General features: G+C 41.5%; 1 protein-coding gene across 3 annotated transcripts in view; it reads left to right on the plus strand.

Annotated features, from left to right (window-relative positions):
* Positions 1-286: 286 nt before the first annotated feature.
* LOC102682672 (von Willebrand factor A domain-containing protein 5A-like) overlaps positions 287-20,659 on the plus strand; it is a 67,896-nt gene continuing 47,523 nt past the window's right edge. Inside the window, exons 1-10 of one of the 3 annotated variants that reach the window (XM_069184234.1) lie at positions 287-374; positions 5,377-5,549; positions 5,735-5,823; positions 6,998-7,142; positions 7,927-8,006; positions 11,084-11,198; positions 12,110-12,268; positions 13,015-13,118; positions 13,721-13,965; positions 20,003-20,092. In XM_069184234.1, coding sequence (XP_069040335.1) covers positions 5,385-5,549; positions 5,735-5,823; positions 6,998-7,142; positions 7,927-8,006; positions 11,084-11,198; positions 12,110-12,268; positions 13,015-13,118; positions 13,721-13,965; positions 20,003-20,092 — 1,192 coding nt within the window. In that variant the 5' untranslated portion in view covers positions 287-374; positions 5,377-5,384. Of the gene's footprint in view, positions 375-497; positions 583-3,993; positions 4,802-5,376; positions 5,550-5,734; positions 5,824-6,997; positions 7,143-7,926; positions 8,007-11,083; positions 11,199-12,109; positions 12,269-13,014; positions 13,119-13,720; positions 13,966-20,002; positions 20,093-20,659 lie in introns of those variants that run through there. The other 2 variants (XM_069184235.1, XM_069184233.1) reach the window with 2 other exon arrangements.

The following is a 20,659-nucleotide window of genomic DNA, read 5'->3' on the forward strand; positions in this document are numbered from 1 at the left end:
TTAGGCAGTGCCAGTATAACAGCAGATTTGCCCTGTGCTTCTGGGGGATCTGTGCCTTACAGCCTGTCTCTCAGTGCCCATATCACCTCCCCCAGTGCCATTGACAGGGTGCAGTGCAGCTGCCCAATCAGCCCACTGGAATACCTTACCCAGGACAAGACCCAGGCCAAGGTATGCACTGCTCTGTCAGCCAGACTTGGGATATGAATATGGGTTTGGTTTGCTCTGTTTAATACTATCTTTTTTACTATCTCTGCAGCTCAGTCTGTCTCCAGGTCATAAGTTTGATCGGGATATGGAGCTGTTGGTCTAGTATTGTCATGCCCACCAGCCTACTGCCATCCTCGAGGCTGGGTTACCATTTGCTCCTCCTGGTAAGGATGTCCCCTGATTGGAATAGCAGGCAGTAACACTTAATGCTTTTAAGACTCTTGGGTATCATAAGTGTGGTTGGGCCTTTCTCTGTTTTCACATGAATCTGCAATGTGTTAGCAAGGACATCTCTACCGACAAGACAGATCCCATCTGGACAAACCAGGCACCAATCCTCTCGGCACAAGGATCTGCAAGGAAATCCAGAAGGTAGAATTGTATGGAGAGCAAGCAAAGATAACTGCAAATTAATTTACATGGAGAACAAAGGCCAAGGAAGAAACAAAGAGGAAAAACATAAAAGTGTTAGGAATATCAGAAACCAGATAATAAGAAAGAATAAACAACTTTAGAAAGCAACTATGATGCTAATGGAAACACAGAAACCTGGCTAATCAAAAGTGAAGGTGAGGAATATGACATTACTGATAGAATCTGTTCTGTGGACACAGAAAAGGTAGAACAGTTGGCAGCGCAGTGTTATACAGTATATCAAAAAAGAGTATTCATGTTCAGCTAGAGGAATCAAGCGTCTCTGAATTTATGGGTCAGAATACTCAATAAACATTCAAAAAAGTAGTGTTAGGAGTATGCTCTGGGCCACCAAATGCTGGTGTTGATTATAATTCAATACTGTTTAATGAAACTAGGAATTTCTTTGCAAACAAACTAATTTTCAAGCACTTTCAAGAGTTCAGCTTTCCCCGTGTAGACTGGGAAAGACCTGGTTAATGACAGCTCTCTTATCCAGTGTGTTGGAGCACCAAGAAACTCTTGTAATGATCTTGGTGGGGCAAGCTGATGTGAGAAAAGCCATAAAGGAGTTGTAATCATAATATGGTGTGTTCTGAAGCATATATAGAAACAGCACAAATTGAGTCCTCACCAAATAAATTTTAAAATAAGTAAAATAGGGTAGGATAGATATGTCAGTATTGAAGGGATGGCAGGACCCATGTAAATCAAAAGTTAGAAAACAGTATCCCAAATGTTTCACCAATAGAAACTGAAAAATAACAGAGGAGAGTGCTTTATAAAATTATTAAAGTACAACAAGGTCCAGTTAAATAAAGGGAGTACAATGAATTGTAAATTCATTTTAAAAAGGATATTCAAATGGCAAGAGGAAAATTGAAAGGACTATTGCAATGGCAGCTAAAATAAATACTAAAAATGTCTTTTAGTACTCCAACAGCAAAGTAACCATCAAGGATGAAGTAAAATATAGCAGGGACAAAAGTGGTGGCTGATGTATTAAATAAGTATTTGACTCAGGTGTTAACAGAGGAAGCATTACAAGCACAGAATAAAGGATATTGACTGAAGAGAGAAATTGAAATGAATATTACAGTGGAGGCTATAATTCGTTATTTACAACAGAAAAGGAATTGAAAAACTTTACCTAATAAAAAGGTAATGGCTTACCTATTAAATTAATGTCATTCAAGTGTGCACTAGGATGGAGACAACAACATGCCTCAGTGAGCAGTACTCGAGATGAATAAATCCCCAGAGCCCGATGGCAACTTACAAAAGTCATGAAAGATGTGACCTCAGAAGTAATTTACCAGAGCCCAATACATTCTGGGCCTTAAGGGAATATGCTACACATAGGCTGAAGGAACTGAGCCTTTTACATCTTTGGTAAAGAAGGTTATGAGGGGACCTGATACAAGCACCCAGAACCCTCAAAGGCATTGACTTAGGTAGCCCATCACACTTCTTCAGAATAAAGAGTGAAACACGAGCCGAGGGTATGGGTGGAAACTACCTTCTCGGGTGAAGAGTGCAGTGATGTGGTGGTTCCATTTTCAGAAAATTGCAAGTGCTTTATGGCTATTAGGAATCACTCAGATACTGTAGATTAAAAAACAGATTCACAATAAACAGTTTATTAATACAAAACAAGTATAGGAAATCAACAAGAGGAGCAGTATACAGTCCAAGTTATGTTCCTGAACCTGCTATGTAACCCAATTTCTACATGTTACATTTTGATATTTTCGCACTATACTTATTGGGTTTTTATGAATATTGAGCCTAACATGTACAGTAGATGCATTAGAGAAATGATTCTGTGTGTATGCTATACATAAAATTACAGTATCATATATCTGCCAACAGCCATATCACCCTGCAGCTCCCAGCTGGCAGCCCACTAGAGCTCAGCAGGTGCGTGTCTGGTCAGTACCTGGATGGGAGACCTCCTGGGAAAAACTTAGGCTGCTGCTAAAAGAGGTGTTAGTGGGGCCAGCAGGGGGTGCTCACCCTGTGGTCTGTGTGGGTGCTAATGCCCCAGTATAGTAATGGGGACACTATACTGTAAAAAGGCACCATCTTTCAGATAAGACGTAAAACTGAGGTCTTGACTCTCTGTGGTCATTAAAAATCCCAGGGCATTTCTTGAAAAGAGTAGGGGTGTTACCCCGCTATCTCATTGGCCTTTACCAATCATGGCCTCCTAATCATCCCCATATATGAACAGACCTCCCCACTGAGAGCTGGTCTGGGGGGAGTGTGCTGGTGCATCATCCAGGTGGGGCTGCACACTGGTGGTGGATGGGAGTCCCCATTACTTGTTAAGCACTTTGAGTGGAGTGTACAGAAAAGCTCTATATAAGTGTAAGCAATTATTATTATAAGATTAAAAAAATTTCACATAAAGAATAAACACAAACATATTTCATTTATTTTATTTTATAGGGGGTTTGAAACTCTCTGTAGCAATATAGGTAGAACCTGCTGTATAATGTGTGATTTGTTTCTCCACAGGACCCATTACTGTTGAGGTAATAATGATAAGGGTGCTTTTCAGAGTTCTAGCTGCAGTCCATTAATTGTACTGAAGACTCAGTTGGAGTAAAGAAAAATTAATACAAAGTGAGGTGGTCACTGTTTTAAGAACAACCCTGCTGAAACACTGTGTGTGACATGTACCTAACACAACAAAGTTAAGCATTACAGAAAGTCTAATGCATTTGTATGGAAAATTACAGTACATGTACAGTTTCTACTATATTATTGTACGTTATTTATTAAAAGAAAACTTTGAAAAGGAACTGATTCAGTCCAATCCTGGAAAAACAGGAATATTTTATAGCACATACCTTAATTGATGAGAATGAATGCTTAGAGGCATGTGTCTTTGTGTTTGATCTTCTATCTTCGAATGTGAAGGTTTTCCATTTCCTCAGTAACGTTTCCTCTCTTAGTTCTAATAATTGATTTTGTTGGGGGCAGATCCTTTTGTGTGTTCTACTTTTTATTCCTTTCCTGTCATAATGGTATTCAGTACAAGATCATGTGCACTCACCTTTTTCATAAGATGTTTAATATAGTCATATACAAAGCATACACAATGTTAAACGATTACACTGTTAATAAAATGGATATACTGAACGAAAGACACATACTACATAACATAGTGGCTATCTGTATATCTGAAACCATCTGCTTTGATACAAATGGCTGATTGTCCACGCTGGGATTACAAAAATAGGAATGAATAAATCCAAGATTTAACATTCGGTAGAGTGATTGTTACATTTGTTATAGTCTACCTCATGAGTTTAATCACTCTCATGTAATTAATAACATTCATATTCTTAAAGACAAGTCAATATTAATTTTATGAGGCAACAAAACTTCCTGTGAGGTGAAGCAGCTCTATTACACTGTAAACAAGCAGGCTTGTTAATATATATTTTTTGATCCTGTAGAAATATTGCCTATAAATACTACTTACTGTGGTAAAATGTCTGCTGCACAACCTGTACTTATTCACTCCTTAAATTAGTCATTACAGTGAGCAATCTCACAAACTCTCGGTCTCACTCTCGCTCCTGGCGAGACCAATGTTTTGTGACAACATTGTGACTTTACAGTACTTTCACAAAGTTCACGAATTTGAGCATGATTCATAATTTGTCAAATTTTGAAATAACACCAATTATTTGTTTTTACCAAGATTTAAAAAGCGGTCTGAGAAATTGGGACTGAAGTTCCCCTTTAACCTTCAATCCGAAAAGTGAAGGCCAATATCCTGAGAAAATGGGCCAAAAATTGTCAAAAAATAAGCAATGGTTTAACCTTTGCTAGTGAATTCAGAAAAGCAAACTTTTATCTTTTGGCAGGACTATGGATCCATAGGAATGGCTACATAACTTTAAAAAAAGAATAAACTGAGCCTCACACACAGCAGCTCATATAGAGGGACCCAAATCAAAATATGAAAGTTGATTATTCTAAAGAACAACAAAGTCAATGAGTGAGCGTCTTATCGTCACAGACGTCTTGGGAAGAATGCTGGTTACAAACAGACACACTGTCCCCGGGCCTGGTGTCTTGAAGTAAAGTTGACGCTCCTAAAGTTGCATGGGCGAGCTGGAGCTCCCAGCCCTGGGTCTCCTCGCAGACCAAGCGTATTCCTGTGAGTAATTCCACTGGGGATTTTCAGAGTCACTCAGGCTTCTGGCTGGGTTTCATTAAAATACCATAGCCGGGACTAGCCATGTTTCTTCCACCTGTCTTATTTGCAGCCATACTAATAAGATCTCATCTGAATTCTGTGGTCAGTTTTGGTAATCATAAAATAGAAGATCACTCAGCCCTCCATAATGCTGTTTTTTTATGGCATAAACCAGCACAAGTCTTTGTGTGAAGCCAACTTCATAGCCTTCAGCCTCTTCATTCAGGCTACATCAGGACAAATTTAAGAACAAGCAATAGGAAATTATGTCATTTCCTTAATTTCTACATCTTATAACATAACATCAAACATAAAATGAGAAATGAATCCGAGTGATAAACCTTTATTACCAAGTATTATGTATCAATTAGAGTAGAATGAACAGAGAGATGCAGCTAACTACATTGCTTATATTAAGGGGTTACAGAGTAATAAATGACAAAAGTGAAAACATAACTTGCTAAAAAAAACTGACCAGTGACTGTAGTGCTTTTGTATGCAAATCTGAATGAAACTTCTCTGTATTTTTCTGTTAGGTACATTGATGGCAGATCCTATGTTGATGCTCAGCCTGTTCCCAGAATTCCCTATTGCAGAGACAACTCTGTCCTCCAACGGAGAATTTATTTTCCTGATGGACTGCTCAGGCAGCATGCAGAATCCCATGGACAGGGAATCTGGAGCACAGCAGCGCATAGAGAGTGCCAGGGTATAGGCACTGAGACTGGTAGACTCTGACGCTCTGAAAAATACACTGACTTAAATGCATAATGACATACAGGCACAGACAGAAACACACAGTGACACAAATGTGTTTCTCTAGCTTACCCTTTCAGTGTCTGCAGTGCTGTGTGCTGACTGTGTATTAACCTCCCTCTGTTTGTTTCTCTGTAGGATACACTGGTGCTCCTGTTAAAGAGCCTCCCTCTGGGCTGCCACTTTAATATCTACAGCTTTGGATCTCAGTACGAGTCCTTCTTCCCGTGAGTAAGGAAACACAACCATGAGTCTGGACAAGTCTGTAGTCATGTTCCCGCCTCAAAGTTCAAATCTAATTTCATTATTAGGTCGCATATATCTATTCCACGTAGAGTAACATTGCTTGTCACTAAATAAAGTCACACACTTTACCCAGGCATTCTGACACCAGACTAGTTTCATTCACTCCTGCTCCTAGCGGGAGACAAGGTGTTTGGGTTTAATTCCTACTGAACTCATCAGGATTTTAATTACTGACTTGGTTTAGCTGCAAAGGAGTTTAATTTTTTTCCAGCTGCTATAATGTTAAGCAGACTTAGAGCACTGTCTCTGGTTGAGTATTGTTTCCAGTAAGATAAGATCAAATCACTTTATTGTCATGGATGTCGGAAAGGACGAACCGTGGAATGGCAGGAGAGGTAAAAGACCCTATGCGTAGCGGCGAGACGGGGGTTAGCCCGGGCTCAGCTGTTCAGGAAATGCCGTATAGAAACGTATACCCTCAGGCCAAGGACAGGAGTGACCTGGTGCTAGGCGGGTCTCAGGACATCTGAACTTCAATGCTGAGCGAGCAGCAGAGCAGAAGCAGGAAGTAAATAGGCTACACATCAAGACACACCAGAAAGACATGAATAATCACATGGAACTAGGAACAGGACAGAAGTAGAGCGCCCTCTAGGTGTACTGGGCGTGACATTTATTGGCCATATACAATTTCTTTTATTAGGAATTTGTCTTTTCACATACCCCAGCTTGCTCTCCATGAGAGACACAGACAGGGAGAGAGAAGCTTGGGGTCAGAGCGCAGGGTCAGCCATTTATACAGCACCCCTGGACCAGTTAAGGGCCTTGCTCTGGGGGCCAACAGAGTAGGATTCCTCTGCCGGCCGCGGGACTTGAACCGGCAACCTTCCAGCCACAGGCACAGAGCCACCACTCCACCCCTTATTAGTAAATAAGAGAACGAGAATTTCCTATCAATAATATTTGTAGGTAGTTGCAGAGCAACCAATGTCCTGAAGGATGGAAGGTGAGTATACCTATAATTCTTTGCAAATTCGTGCACAGTTATACCTCTGCAACATTGCCAATTTTCAAATGTTGTCAAAATTTTCATGAATATGTTTATATACAGTATGTATAATGTGATCTACAGATCACATTCTTCCTCTCTCTTAGGGAGAGTGTGGAGTATACTCAGGACTCCATGGAGTCAGCGCTGAAAAAAGTGATGGTAATGCAGGCTGATATGGGAGGAACTGAGATTCTTTTTCCATTGAGAGAAATCTACAAGCAACCCTGCCAAGCAGCACATCCCCGACAGGTACCAATTACACTGGGGCTGGACAAGACAGCTCTGTCTCTGTCTACTGTCACACACTGCACTGGGGCTGGACAGGACAGCTCCGTCTCTGTCTACTGTCACACACTGCACTGGGGCTGGACAGGACAGCTCTGTCTCTGTCTACTGTCACACACTGCACTGGGGCTGGACAGGACAGCTCTGTCTACTGTAACGCATTGCACTGGGGCTGGACAGGACAACTCTGTCTCTGTCTACTGTCACACACTGCACTGGGGTTGGACAGGATAGCTCTGTCTACTGTCACCCACTGCACTGGGGCTGGACAGGACAGCTCTGTCTACTGTCACCCACTGCACTGGGGCTGGACAGGACAGCTCTGTCTCTGTCTACTGTTACACACTGCACTGGGGCTATACAGGATAGCTCTGTCTATTGTCACCCACTGCAGTGGGGCTGGACAGGACAACTCTCTGTCCATATTATATTAAAAATCTGGTACAATCCCATAATTCTAATGTATTATTAAGCAAGGACAAAAATAATTGTTATAATTATTTCCTAGAGAGCAGAGTCATTGAAATGACTGTCCTTTTTACAAGTCTGAAGTAATTAATTTGAGAATCTTATCTGTATTCTTTCAGGTCAATCACAACTGTGCTTCAACAACTGAAATACTTATGCAGTGTGTAGTATTGTAGTCGCTCACCATTCACTATTCTTATCTCTTTTTTGCCTGGTTCCCTTTCTCTTCATAACTTCACCCCTTTTCCTACACTGCTGTCCTTCACACTCTCCCTCTCAGCTCTTTGTGTTCACCGACGGAGAAGTGAGCAACACTAAAGAAGTGATTGACCTTGTGAGGAGTCATGCTTTCTCTCACAGGTGTGTCTGATAAATTGTTACAGTTAGATTTGCCAAATGATATGACGGTAAAATAATGACCACTGGGATAACATATTTATTCTGTATATTCTAATGCAAAATTGAAACTTGACAGTTCAAATTTTGTGTCTTTTACTTATTTGGTACATGCTGTGGCAGAACACGGGACATGTTAAGTGGGGAGGCGGAGCCCTGGATTAAAGACGACGCGTTGCCTTAGCAACCAACGCAATCCTGGCTGATTAAGGACGAGATGCAGCTATGGGGCCCTTTAAGTCACCCTGAGCATCTCCCCAAAGGGATGAGCAGAACCCCGCAAGGGGAGGACCTTCCAGCGACAGTCCCAGAGGGGGCTGTGGAGTGAGCAGAAAGTCCTCCCCTTGCGGGGTTCTGCTCGTCCCTCTGTGGAGGTGCTCAGTGTGTCTTAAAGGGCATATTTTCTTTTTCTTTTCTCCTGTCCTGCTGTGATGACCCACTGGGGCAGGTTGAGTTTTCTTTTGTTTCGGCCTTGCTCCTTTTCTTCCAGTTAGCACCCCACTAAATAGGGATAGTCCAGACTGGCGGCCGCTGTGCCAGCTGGTTTCTTTTTACCCCAGACTGGACCATGTTAGATATGGATATTTCAGTATGGACGACACTGTGCAAAGCAGTGTGCTTTTCCTCCTTTTCCCTTGGTTTTGTTTTTGCTGACCTCACACCGGTGCCTCCGCAACCTTGGGGGGGGGGGGGGGGTGTCAATTTTTACTGGTGTTCACCGTGGCTCCTCCCACTCTCGCATTGTTACAGTACATCATATTATTTGTGTTTTAAACATAGTGAGTGTGACAGTCACGGTTCCGCGCGGGGTCGTGCCCCCCACCGCCCGTTCCGGCCCCCACACCTGCGTAACGCAACAGGGCACCAACCGCCTGAGCTAAAGGAGACCTCCCTCAGCCCAGGCAGCTGAGGACCCTGCTATGCACAGTGAGGGCGCTGACGTCACCACACTAGCTCCGCTACATGAGCAGAAACATTTGTCAATTTGTTTGGGTGGTATTATACCTTAAGGTACCACAATGAGGAGTTCAAAAGTGTGACTTCACAAAAACAGCACGTACTTTTGAGTTGTGGTTTTATGCCATACTGCTGGTTAAGATTTTGTATAGTCAGTCATTTGAAAAAACATGATTTTACACGAGCATAGTAACAGACAATGAAAGAAGTAAATATTAAGAGTAATGTGTGGTTTGAAGGGTAATTGGCTTTCTGGGCAGAGATGAGAACCGTGAGTACAAGATCGTAGAAACCCAGTTTCCTGTCCTACAGTACAAATCTAGCAGAGCAACAAGAAGTATTTGACAGGCCTAAGGGGAGTTTAAGTGCACAATATTAGCAAAGCAGCCGGATTCTTCTAACTAGAGACAGAGAGACAAATGGGTGGATGTAGGCTGCTACAGGGAGAGGTGTTCATGTTGCACAGGGGGAGTGGTGGACCTCCCCCACGCCTTGCTGGAGACTGATCTGACATAACAGAGGAAAATAACTGACAGGGCCCTGGAAAACCCAGGAGCCCACTGTGAACGGGAGGTAATTCTGGTGGGAGAATCAGTTATTGGACAATAAAGCAGTGTGTTGGCGTGACTGACAGGGAATCTGGTGTGGTGAGCTGCCTACCTGGCGTCCAGGTTGCAGACCTGCCTCAGCGAGCAGACAGGCTCCTGGTCAGAGCCAGCGTGGATCTCCTTTTCATGGTCAATGTTAGAACAAATGACATAGGAGAGGGTTGCAGCACAAGAAATATGGACATTTAACATATAGCTTAATAATTTGTGGAGAGGGGCCTAGCTTCATGGCACGAATGGTGCACTTCATGAGTAAATGAAGCCAGCAGCCATATCACCCTGCGACTCACAACTGGCAACCCACTGAAGCTCAGCAGGTGTGAGCCTGGTCAGTACCTGGATGGGAGACCTCCTGGGAAAAACTAAGGTTGCTGCTGGAAGCGGTGTTAGTAGGGCCAGCAGGGGGTGCTCACCCTGCAGTCCATGTGGGGCCTAATGCCCCAGTATAGTGACGGGGACACTATACTGTAAACAAGTGCCGGAATTCGGATGAGACGTAAAACTGAGGTCCTGACTCTCTGTGGTCATTAAAAATCCCAGGGCATTTCTTGAAAAGAGGTAGAACCCTGGTGTCCTGGCCAAATTTCCCATTGGCCCTTACCAATCATGGCCTCCTAATAATCCCCATCTATGAATTTGCTTCATTACTCTGCTCTCCTCCCCACTGAGAGCTGATGTGTGGTGAGCGTTCTGGCGCACTATGGCTGCCATCGCATCATCCAGGTGGGGCTGCACACTGGTGGGCATGGAGGGGATCCCCATTACCTGTAAAAGCACTTTGAGTGGAGTGTCCAGAAAAGCGCTATATAAGTGTAAGGAATTATTATTATTATTATTATTATTAAATGGGATGTGCACAAGCAGGACAGGCTGATGGTGTTCTGTATGAACCAGAGCGACACTGATATCCTGGCTGATGTGTATGTGTAGAGTAGTTGAGTAGTATTTAAACTGGGGGATTATGTTGCAGGGAGTGCTTCACAAGTCAGTTCTGGTAGGATTGGAAAATGCCTGCCCAACACTAATAATAAACTTAATTAACTTAATATTAAATCAGGATAACTTTATGTGCCATGTATGTTACATATACAAGGAAGCTGAGGTTGGTTTTTTGGTGCAGAACTATAGAAACAATTCAATAATACTTGTAAACGTCACTAAGAACACGCACAATTACACAATTATTTTTTTACTCAGATCTGTGCATCAGGGATGATCAGAAGTGATACTACCTCTGTAATGTTTTCATTTTGACAGTATTTCACCTTTCATACTAAAAACTCATCATGTCTCCTTGAACTTTATTCTCATTCACATTTTATTTAATAACTGTGTTTGAAATATATGATTAAATCCAGTCGATTGATGTATGTTTTGTTGTGAAGGTGAAGGTTTTAATGGGTCATACAGTACGTATTACAGTACATATATGTATCCCATTCAGTTTGTAGTGTAATGTTGTATTGTGGTGTCCAGGTGCTTTACCTTTGGGATTGGGGAAGGGGCCTCCAGCTCCTTGATCACAGGCATGGCCAGAGCAGGGTCAGGACACCCCCAGTTCATCACTGGAACAGACCGACTGCAGTCCAAGGTCAGAGACAATCTGAGAGACGTGAAGAGCTTAGACTGCCATGAGTGTCCTATTGACTCAGCCAGTAAGGGCACCTGCTTATTGTCCTTGTTGAGTTCTATAGCTTAGACTTCTGCAGTTTGAGCCTGGGCTGTGTCTTGAATTCCCCAGGGATATGCTTGATATGCTTGGGGTGAGCACCACCATGCGCTCCAGGTCTTTGCAGGCACTTGAGAGTTGATTGAGGCATAATTCAGGGAAACATCCCACCTCCAATCTGCGCTGACTCCTTTAATGCACTATAGACCTTCCAGTGTGTGTAACAGGAGCTAGTTAAGAAGTTCATACCCAATCCATGTTTCTTCCATGATGGTGTGGATGTTGGACTGATAAATTCAACATTAACAGTGTGTGTAGCAGACAAAAGAAACATGCAAGGCACAGTCCAGACTAACAAAGCAAGGTTTAAGTCCAGGAGGGCTCTTTAATGAAACACAGGGTGAATTCAAAGGCATAAACAAGCAAGTTCCAAGCCGAGTCATCGAAGAAGTATATAACAAGCATAGGGGTGATCCAGGATTGAAGTCGAGATCTGTCAATTCCTGAGGTCAGGAATCTAAAGAGAAACATAAAGTAAGGAACACAGGAATTTGAGAGGCACAAGAGAGGCTCAGAGTGAATATAACAGAGCCCAGAATGCTGCCAGGGCAGCCATTAAGTAATGCTGATGACCAACTAATGCTGACGGAATAGAGGAGTGGCCATTTTCTGCGGTAATGTGAGCTTGCTCTGCAACGCTCCTGTGAGGGTGATAATAATACTCAGAAATTTAAACTGTCGTTTAGATCTGAGCTAAAAACTGCAACATGCTTTCCTTTTTCTATACAAATAGCTCTATGTACTCAGTAACTGTATTAACCCTTTCCTGTCAGGTCATGCAGTCTCTGCGCTTTGCTCTGCAACCTGTAGTCAAGGAGATCTCTGTGTGCTGGGATGTCCCACCTGGTATAAAGGTGTCCCTCCTGTCACCCAGCCCTACAATGCTGTTCCGGGGTCAGAGGGCACTTTTGTATGCCCAGCTCACGGGACAGGTAAGTGCATAGGGTGGAAACATCACACAATTGGCAGTAAACGTGGGGGTGCCTAGATCTCGGATCTCTGTCGCTCCATCTCTTTTGCAGTGTTATGAGTTTAACTCAAAACAAATAGTAAAAAAGATTAAACGTCATGTCACAGTAATGAACAGGAAAGACAGTTGTGGCAGAGAGGAAAAGGTGCAGTATATCTGTATTTCAATAATAGGTGTTATCAGCATGTTTACACGAGGGAAACGTGTTTATATTGGCACCCCTTGATAAACTGTTTAACTATTTATCAACGGGTGCCAATAAGGGGTGTCCACTGTCCATAATTTTGGCATAAATAGGCTTTCGTCAGGACATGTCCTGGGTGTATGCCCAGTTGATTTGTTTTTACTTTTACTGATTTTCATCGGAAAGTACCTCTATAATGTGTACTGTCTTTCTCTTTTGTTGTACTTGTACATCTTAAATTAATGTTGTTACTCTTTAGTGATGGTAGTGCTTTAGCTCCAACAATACAAACCTTCAAAATGTTACAAACAGAATAGAAAAAGATCAAACATAACCTCTCTCAGCCTGCTGTCTTGAATGTATTATGCCATTTCATAATAATATGTTTTTATACAGTGACTTAATATGTTGTATAGAACATAATACATAAGCCAAAGCTTTATAGAAAAAGAAACAAGCATTTCTTTATAGACCTTTGTTAGTAACACTAACAAAAAGTCTCTCTGTCTCCATCTCTCCTTCAGTGTGACAGCAGTGCAGTCGGCTCAGTGTGTCTGCAATACACTCTAGGAGATAAATCTGTAAAGAATGAGCTGACCTTCAGTCTAAACTCTGACATGGACAGTGGGTAAGACAACAACTATTAGTCCACAAAATTAGTACAGTTCTGTAGTGAAAATCTGAGTGACATGTAGGTATTTGTCACTTTACATCACAGCTGAAGAGCAGTAAAGAGAATTATTTTCTTCTCTGCTGAGATAAAAGTCAATATTATTATGGACCGTCTCTTCTCAGTCAATGTCCTTCTGTGTTTTAATTTGAAAAATTACTGATCGAGTTGCTAAGGATTAAATTTATGATACTTTATGACACAGTTTCTAAATAGAAATGTACCACAGCTGAAATTTTGTGTTTCTTTTCTTCTCTTTTCAGCATGGAATAAACCTATTACTTGTTCCCATATATAAATAATTTATACACACATAAAGATATACAGTGTCTTTATATTAATGTCCTTTATAGGTGGTTATTAATTATTTTTAATTATTTTGGTCTGTGACCCTTGTGTTTTGGAAATGGAGTCTTAGTTTGTAAATAATTTAGCATTTAATAAAACCACTGACTGATATGTAAGACAGAAAGACACTAGGCTGCCTCATTGGCCATCACTTAACTTGGTCATGCAAGCAGTTCAGTAATTGTTCCTGTGGTTTTCTTCTTGTATCACAGCCTCGCAATCCACAGACTTGGGGCTTGTACTCTAATCCGCTTCTTGGAGGGCCAAGAGAGGGAGAGAGCACAGGGTAAAGAGAAGGAGGTGCTGAACCAGAGATTAATTAAGCTGAGCACTGAATCTGGAGTGAGCTGCTCCCACACAGCCTTCATCGCCATCAACAAAGACAACAAACAGCCGGTCCAGGGTGCTCTACTATGCAGGGATATCCCTGGGAAGAGGGTTGAGTGTCAATTTGACTGTGAGTGTTAAATTGTGAGTGTGTTCCATACTGACCTAAAATGACATGGTGGTGACCTCAGACACTCAGGCTATGTACAGAGTTACCCAGGTCTGAATAGATGAAGCACTTTAATACCATCTGACATCATGAGCCCACCTGTTCTTGGTAAGATCAAGCTTGAGTTTATAGACGGCAGTAACTGAAATGTGCAAGGTACAGTAGTTTGATTATCTCTTTACGGACCCCATATCATTGTATCACTTGGTAACAAGATTCATGCCATCCATTTTCCTTAACTATGCTTTAGTGCATAATAAAGTCTCAGACTAGAACAGCTGTGGAGGAGGAGCTTGGACATTTAGGTCATGTTGCATGTTTCTCCTGCAATCATTCAACAATGCATCGTGCCTATATGTGACCGTCGCGGTTCCATGCGGGCTCGTGCCCTCCGCCACTCCACCCCGCCAGTTTTGTCCTGCAACACCTGGGGCGCAGACCCGGGACCGGCGTAACGCAACAGGGAAGCAGCCGAGTGAGCTAAAGGAGACCTCCCCCAGCCTAGGCGGCTGAGGTCCCTGCTACGTGCAGGGAGGGCGATGATGTCACCGTGCCCAAACTAGCTCCGCTACATATACCTGTTTCCTTTATATGGAAACATGAGACATGAAGTCTGTACATGATGATAACATGAGATTGTTAAAGGCTGTGAGAAATGTTAAAAAGATGACTAAAGAGAAACAATGAGACTCCCATTGATGTCTTGGGTGGACTCGGCAAGAAAATAAGGGCCTGAGAGGAGGCTAGAATCCCTATCATAACTATAACTGCCATCATGAGATGCAAGTCTTGGACACTGCGAGCCTACAGTACTTCCTGGAGCTAGTGCAATGGTACGCAGAGGAGTCCAAGACTAGGTGGCTCCGTTGCTGGAGGATGGAGGTAGTCAAACCTGACATTAACTCCTTTCCCAGGGTGATGAAGATCATCTTGCAGAGGTCCTGTACCGATACTGGCAAGTCCCTGGAATGGGGGTGATAGACCAGCAGAACTTGCTTTGAAGAATAGACCTGCAGATCATGCATGATTTCCAGCAATTTCCAGCATTTAAGAGCATGGTGACCACAGCATGGCTCTACCCAGAAGAATGTGGAGCACCTCTGTTGCAACTTCCAACATTTGTGAGTCACTGAAGACTTCTGGGGTCCACTTGAATATCTTCATAAAGCAGAGCATGAGAACAGCCTCATGTAAGGCACTGCGTTTATACTGTATATAAAGCAGGAATTAACTGAGTGGCTTAGTCAATAACTAAAATAAATAATCATACCCCCCAACCTGTAAAGATTTCTCCAGAAATACACTAGAACAGTTGGTATAATTAGAGGCACGTGAATTCCTTGTTCTCTGTCACAGCTTTGGTGAAAAGAGTAGTAATAAGAGAACAATGTTTAGGCCACCCAGAAAACCCCAGAGTTCTACCAAGTATTTGACTTAAAATCATATCTGCAGAGGCCAAAATAAGAGATAAGCTGCCTTCTAAACTAAAGACAATACAATCTGCAGTTAAATCTCTCTCTGCAAATAAATCTCCCTGTTCTAAAAATGCACCACCAAGGAGGAAAGGCCACTTTTAACCAATGTATTCTTTACTCAGGAAATCCAAGTTCTCTAAAAACAGAATAGCAAGCTGTGTTTAGCAAGGTTCAAATACCAGTGGGTTCTTTTCTTTAGATGAAACATTTTGATTACTGTGGAATTAGCTTATACTACATATTTAAATGTTTGTGTACATTTAGTGTGTTGAAAAACATTAGTTTTGCAGTGCATTATATTTCCTTTATTCTATACTGTATGCGAGAGGGTAGCTTATGATATAAAAATAATTTAGGTTACACTGCCATGAAGTAATGTTTTTTTTATTTCAATGTACATTTTAGTTCATTATATCAACTCCTAGGCAGACACTCAAAATGAAAAGCTGCTTAACGTTTTAAAAGACCACTCCCCTGGATAGCCAACTCTTGCTGTTTTTGTCAAAAGGATTTTAGGAATATCTGCTACCTGCACTTTAGAGCAACTTTTCAGTGCTGCATAGTACTGTATATGTTGGAGCAGAGACGCACTGAGATTCTCCAAAGCAATTTCTCCTTAGTCTACTGTACTGTATCTTTCAAAAGCATTCAGGCCACTGCAAAGTTTATAGGATGCAAGATGAAGGAGGATGCAGTGAAGGTTTGAAATGAGTCTTAATCTGTTGCGAAAAAGGATATCTTAAGGAGAAAAAAGATGTACACAAAGTGTATAACCCATAGTGCTCTGAATTCAAACCATGTTTCAGGAATGCTTATAGTCTGTTATTATCATGAATGGGTATTTAGAAGTGATCATTGAATATGCATTAGAACTGTACAAAATATTTCCACACAAGGGTGCAATGGTTATTTATGATAATTTTTTCAAATTTTGTTGCTTTAAATCTTGCATACATGACACTTTGAAGTAGCAATTAATATTTGTTATCTATACAACATACTACACACATTCAAAATGAAACACAATAATAACAAATGGAAAGTTTAAGATTTTATAAGTATTCAAACCCTTTGCTATGGCAAACCTAAACTTAGGGACAAAAAATAACTACAGTAGCTGCACAGTTAGATTCACTATTTCTAGCTCTTTTGTGTCCCAAGTTCAGGCAATAAATTACAATTTTTCGATGATAAAGACCGATGAAGTTTCAGAATATCTCAGAAATAAGATTTATAAAGATACAGATTAGGAGAAAGACATATAAAATACTTCAAAGACGTGAGCTTGGTGAGCATGGGAAAGCTGATTACTACGAAGTGAAAGGCAGTTAAACACTGTCTAGAACCGACTACCCCTCCAAACTGAATGGCAGTTGGTCAAAGAGAAAATGTGGTAAAATGTTTTGTGATCAGACAAGACAAAATTAGACCTTTTAACAAATATAAGTAATAAACTAAGAATAAATAATTAATAAACATAAGTGGGATAATGAGTGAGTTGAGGTCTTGTAAATAAACAAAATTCAGTAGACCAAAATTCAGCTTCACCAGCTACAATCCTAAGTTTGAAGTTATTTGCATTTTTATGTGGATATCATATTGTTTTTTTTCCCAGTTTATCACAGGATTGGACAGAATGGGGTCTTTTAAAATAGAATTATAGCACAGAATGGGGAAGCAAAACCTATGGACAGCAGAACTGAAAATACTGAAACTGAAACTCTTTCTCTCTCAGGAGAGGCTCTGTCCGGGAAAGCAGGGAGCAGGGAGAGAGTCTGCAGAGGAGTTGGAATAGACTCTGAGTATGGTGTCTAGGAGCAGGGAGGCTCCCACAGAGCCATTGTGGAACAGGGGAAGACTCCCTAATAGTAGCTGCCTCAGGCCACTTGTAAGGTAAAAAAGGCAGTAGAGCAGTTCTGGCCAAACAGGAATGACCGAGTCGAGGAATATCCACTGCTACTGCCTAAAGAGGATGTGCATGAAGAGTGAGAGGTGTAAATATCATTGAGCCTGGGATACCATGAGCAGAGGGCTCAGTGATATGTGATTGAAACTTGAGGGTGACCTTGGAAGAGGAAAAGATTGGACTGAGGCTTACAGTGTGTGATGACATTGAGGCCACTGTACCTGGAATATGGGACTTCAAGGCTGGGATATCATGGGCTCAGAGTTTCTTACTGGATTATTAGCTCAGATGGAGTGAGTGTAACAACAGCAATATCACCTTGCATCTCACTACTGGCAGCCCACTGAAGCTCAGGAGGAGTGAGCCTGGGCAGGACCTGGATGGGAGACCTCCTGGGAAAAACTAAGGTTGCTGCTGGAATAGGTATTTGTGGGGCCACTCACCCTGCGGTCTGTGTGGGTCCTATGCCCCAGTATGGTGACGGGGACACTATACTGTAAAAAGGTGACGTCCTTCGGATGAGATGTATAACCGAGGTCCTGACTCTCTGTGGTCATTAAAAATCCCAGGGCATCCTGGCTAAATTTTCCCCGGGCCTTTACCAATCATAGCCCCCAGCTAGTTCTGTTGGTAGAGCATAATCTCAGGGTAGTGGGCACCAGGTCCTCCATGTTGGAGGTTGGGCACAAGGTTAACAACCTTCTCCTGTAAAAAAACGAATGCCACAGATACAGCTACAGGATGTAGTTGCCCTACATGCCAGCAGTGGCATAAAGGGCAAACATCTACACAGACGCATCCTTTACCAATCATGGCCTCCTAATAATCCCCATCTCTGAACTGGCTTCATCTCTCTGTTCTCCTCCACACTGAGAGCTGGTGTGTGGGGAGAGTACTGGTGCATCATCCAGGAGGGGCTGCACACTGGTGGTGGTGGAGGGGATCCCCATTACCTGCAAAGTGCTTTGAGTGGAGTTTCCAGAAAAGCGCTATATATCTTAGTTACTCCTAGTTACCCTGATGAGCGGGCAAATTTGAGCTCTACTCTCAGAGACTATATGTGAAAAATACTGCTAAAAAGTTCCCCAACTGCTGAGATGTGCATGAAAGATACACCTTGGACGCATCTGTCTCACACCCAATGAGGCATCACCCAGATTTCCAGATTGTCGTCAGCTGTCAGTCCCACTTCCATTTATATTTTGGAACTAAACACAGAATCTTTGTTCAAATATTCCATCTTAAATTCAGTTATAGTGATGTGGTGTGTGTGTAGTATAATTTAATCTGACACCTGAAGAAGGCTTCACAGACGAAACATTGTGTTTTCTTTCTTCTCTTTTCAGTATGGAATAAACGTATTACTTGTTCCTTTGCAGAGTACGCATGATGATGCAGCTACCCACCTGATATAATTTGATCTTTTCAATAATATATATTCTAATTTTGTAACAGTGAAGCACAGTTGCTTACTCCCCAGTACAGAAAGGATTGTTCAAGAAAAAGACATTTGCAGTTGATGACAGAAGAAAAACTATCGGAGCTGTGAACAAAAAACATAAAACAACTGTCCGTGAAATCACCAGCAATTTCCAGAGTGCAGTGGAGAAGTTATCAACTCCAGCTTGCTAAACATTGAGACAAAAGGATTACAGGATTGCTTCTGGAACTCTCTCAGTTGTCTTTGTCTGTGATGTAGCTAATGATGGCAGCAGAAGAATGAATTCTGAAATTTACCGAGATGTTTTCTCTGGATATGCAGAAGAAAACACTTATTTGGGGTTCTTCAACATGCAGCATGATATATGGCTAAATGTGAACAAGGCGTTTGTCAGGAGAAAAAGTGGAAAATATCAAACTGGCCAAGTCAAGCTTCAGATGTAAATTTAAATGCATATGCATTTTGCATTCTGAGGAAGAAAATATTGAGGTCAGAAAACACTAAGCAAGAACTCACAGCAAAGGCTTTGGCAAACCATCTCACATCACATAGACACTAGTGAGCTCAATAGATCATAAACGTCAAGGCAAATACACAATAAAAACAACGCCTTAGTGAGAAGCAAGTGGTTTTAAATTCTGCAGTGAATGTTGCAGTTTAGTTATGGGAACTGTTTGGTAGTGTTTTGGCAAGCCCTGCTACGGTGTTACTGAGGATGAACATTAGTAATGTTACCACACTAATTATTATACAAAGTTGTGCTTGTACCGTTAGTTTTATTGGTAACCCTTTCTAAGCACTACTTTCTGTTTATGGTATGGTTTAATCAGGATTTGGGTGCTGTGAGAGTCATCTGTTTTGGTGTTTAACTGTAGCCTCTGCTCTCTCATGTAACAACTAAAAAGAATTTTTGTTCCTTCCTAGAATCCATTTTTGTTAGAATGTATGAGCAAATAGTTCCTCCAAATAAATTAATTTGTGTGTGTATCTCATGTAAAGGCTAGTTATTTTTTTCTGTGCAATTTTGATAATTGTGTTTGTATCATTTGTATCTGTTTCCTGTTAAGTACAGAATGTTGTTCCATATCAATTTTGTAAAGCTGTTTTGTTGTTTATTAAGTACCACAAGAACTTGTAATCTACTCTTAAGAATTTTCTGTTTTTGCTTCTTAACAGTACGTTGTTTGAGCAGCCTACTATCTAGAGACTACAATCTGTTTCCTGAGGAGCCTACAACCTACAGCATAGAACCATTGGTGTTTCGAGGTATGGTACTCCTAACACGCATGTGAAGTATTTGTTGTGGGTGCTGTGTATAATGCTGCTCAGGTTGAAGAAGAGCCAGTACCTTGGGTACTACCCCTGTCTTTAGCAGCTGTTGGAACTGTCAACTGTCATCTCTTGTTTCCTTGACTAGAATTGGTGGGATACAGTTGGTCCCTGGGGATTTATTAAAATTGGATCCTTTATCCTTTCCCAAAGAAAAGGACCCGGACTCGTCCCGGTGTTTTTTTGCACTTTGATTCATAGTGCTTTTTTTGACATACAATATTCAGAACCTCAAAGTTGTATTTTAGCTGTGGTTTCAAAAGCTTTCAATCTGAACTTGGCATCTCACAAAGTCATTTAAAGGCTTAACCAATTTTACAGCATTGCATATTTCTTGACATTTCTTCAGCACTAATGAAAATGAAAAGGTTTTGCTTATATTACTGTTCCAAAATAGTTTTTACATCTTAAAGCATATAACCACAAATGAGAGGGGGCCATGCTAAATATTATTTCAGAAAAGGATCCATTTAATAATTCCAAAGTGCTCAATATTTCTAGTTC

This window comes from Lepisosteus oculatus, chromosome 26, assembly GCF_040954835.1.
Source record: "Lepisosteus oculatus isolate fLepOcu1 chromosome 26, fLepOcu1.hap2, whole genome shotgun sequence".
NCBI lineage: Eukaryota > Metazoa > Chordata > Actinopteri > Semionotiformes > Lepisosteidae > Lepisosteus > Lepisosteus oculatus.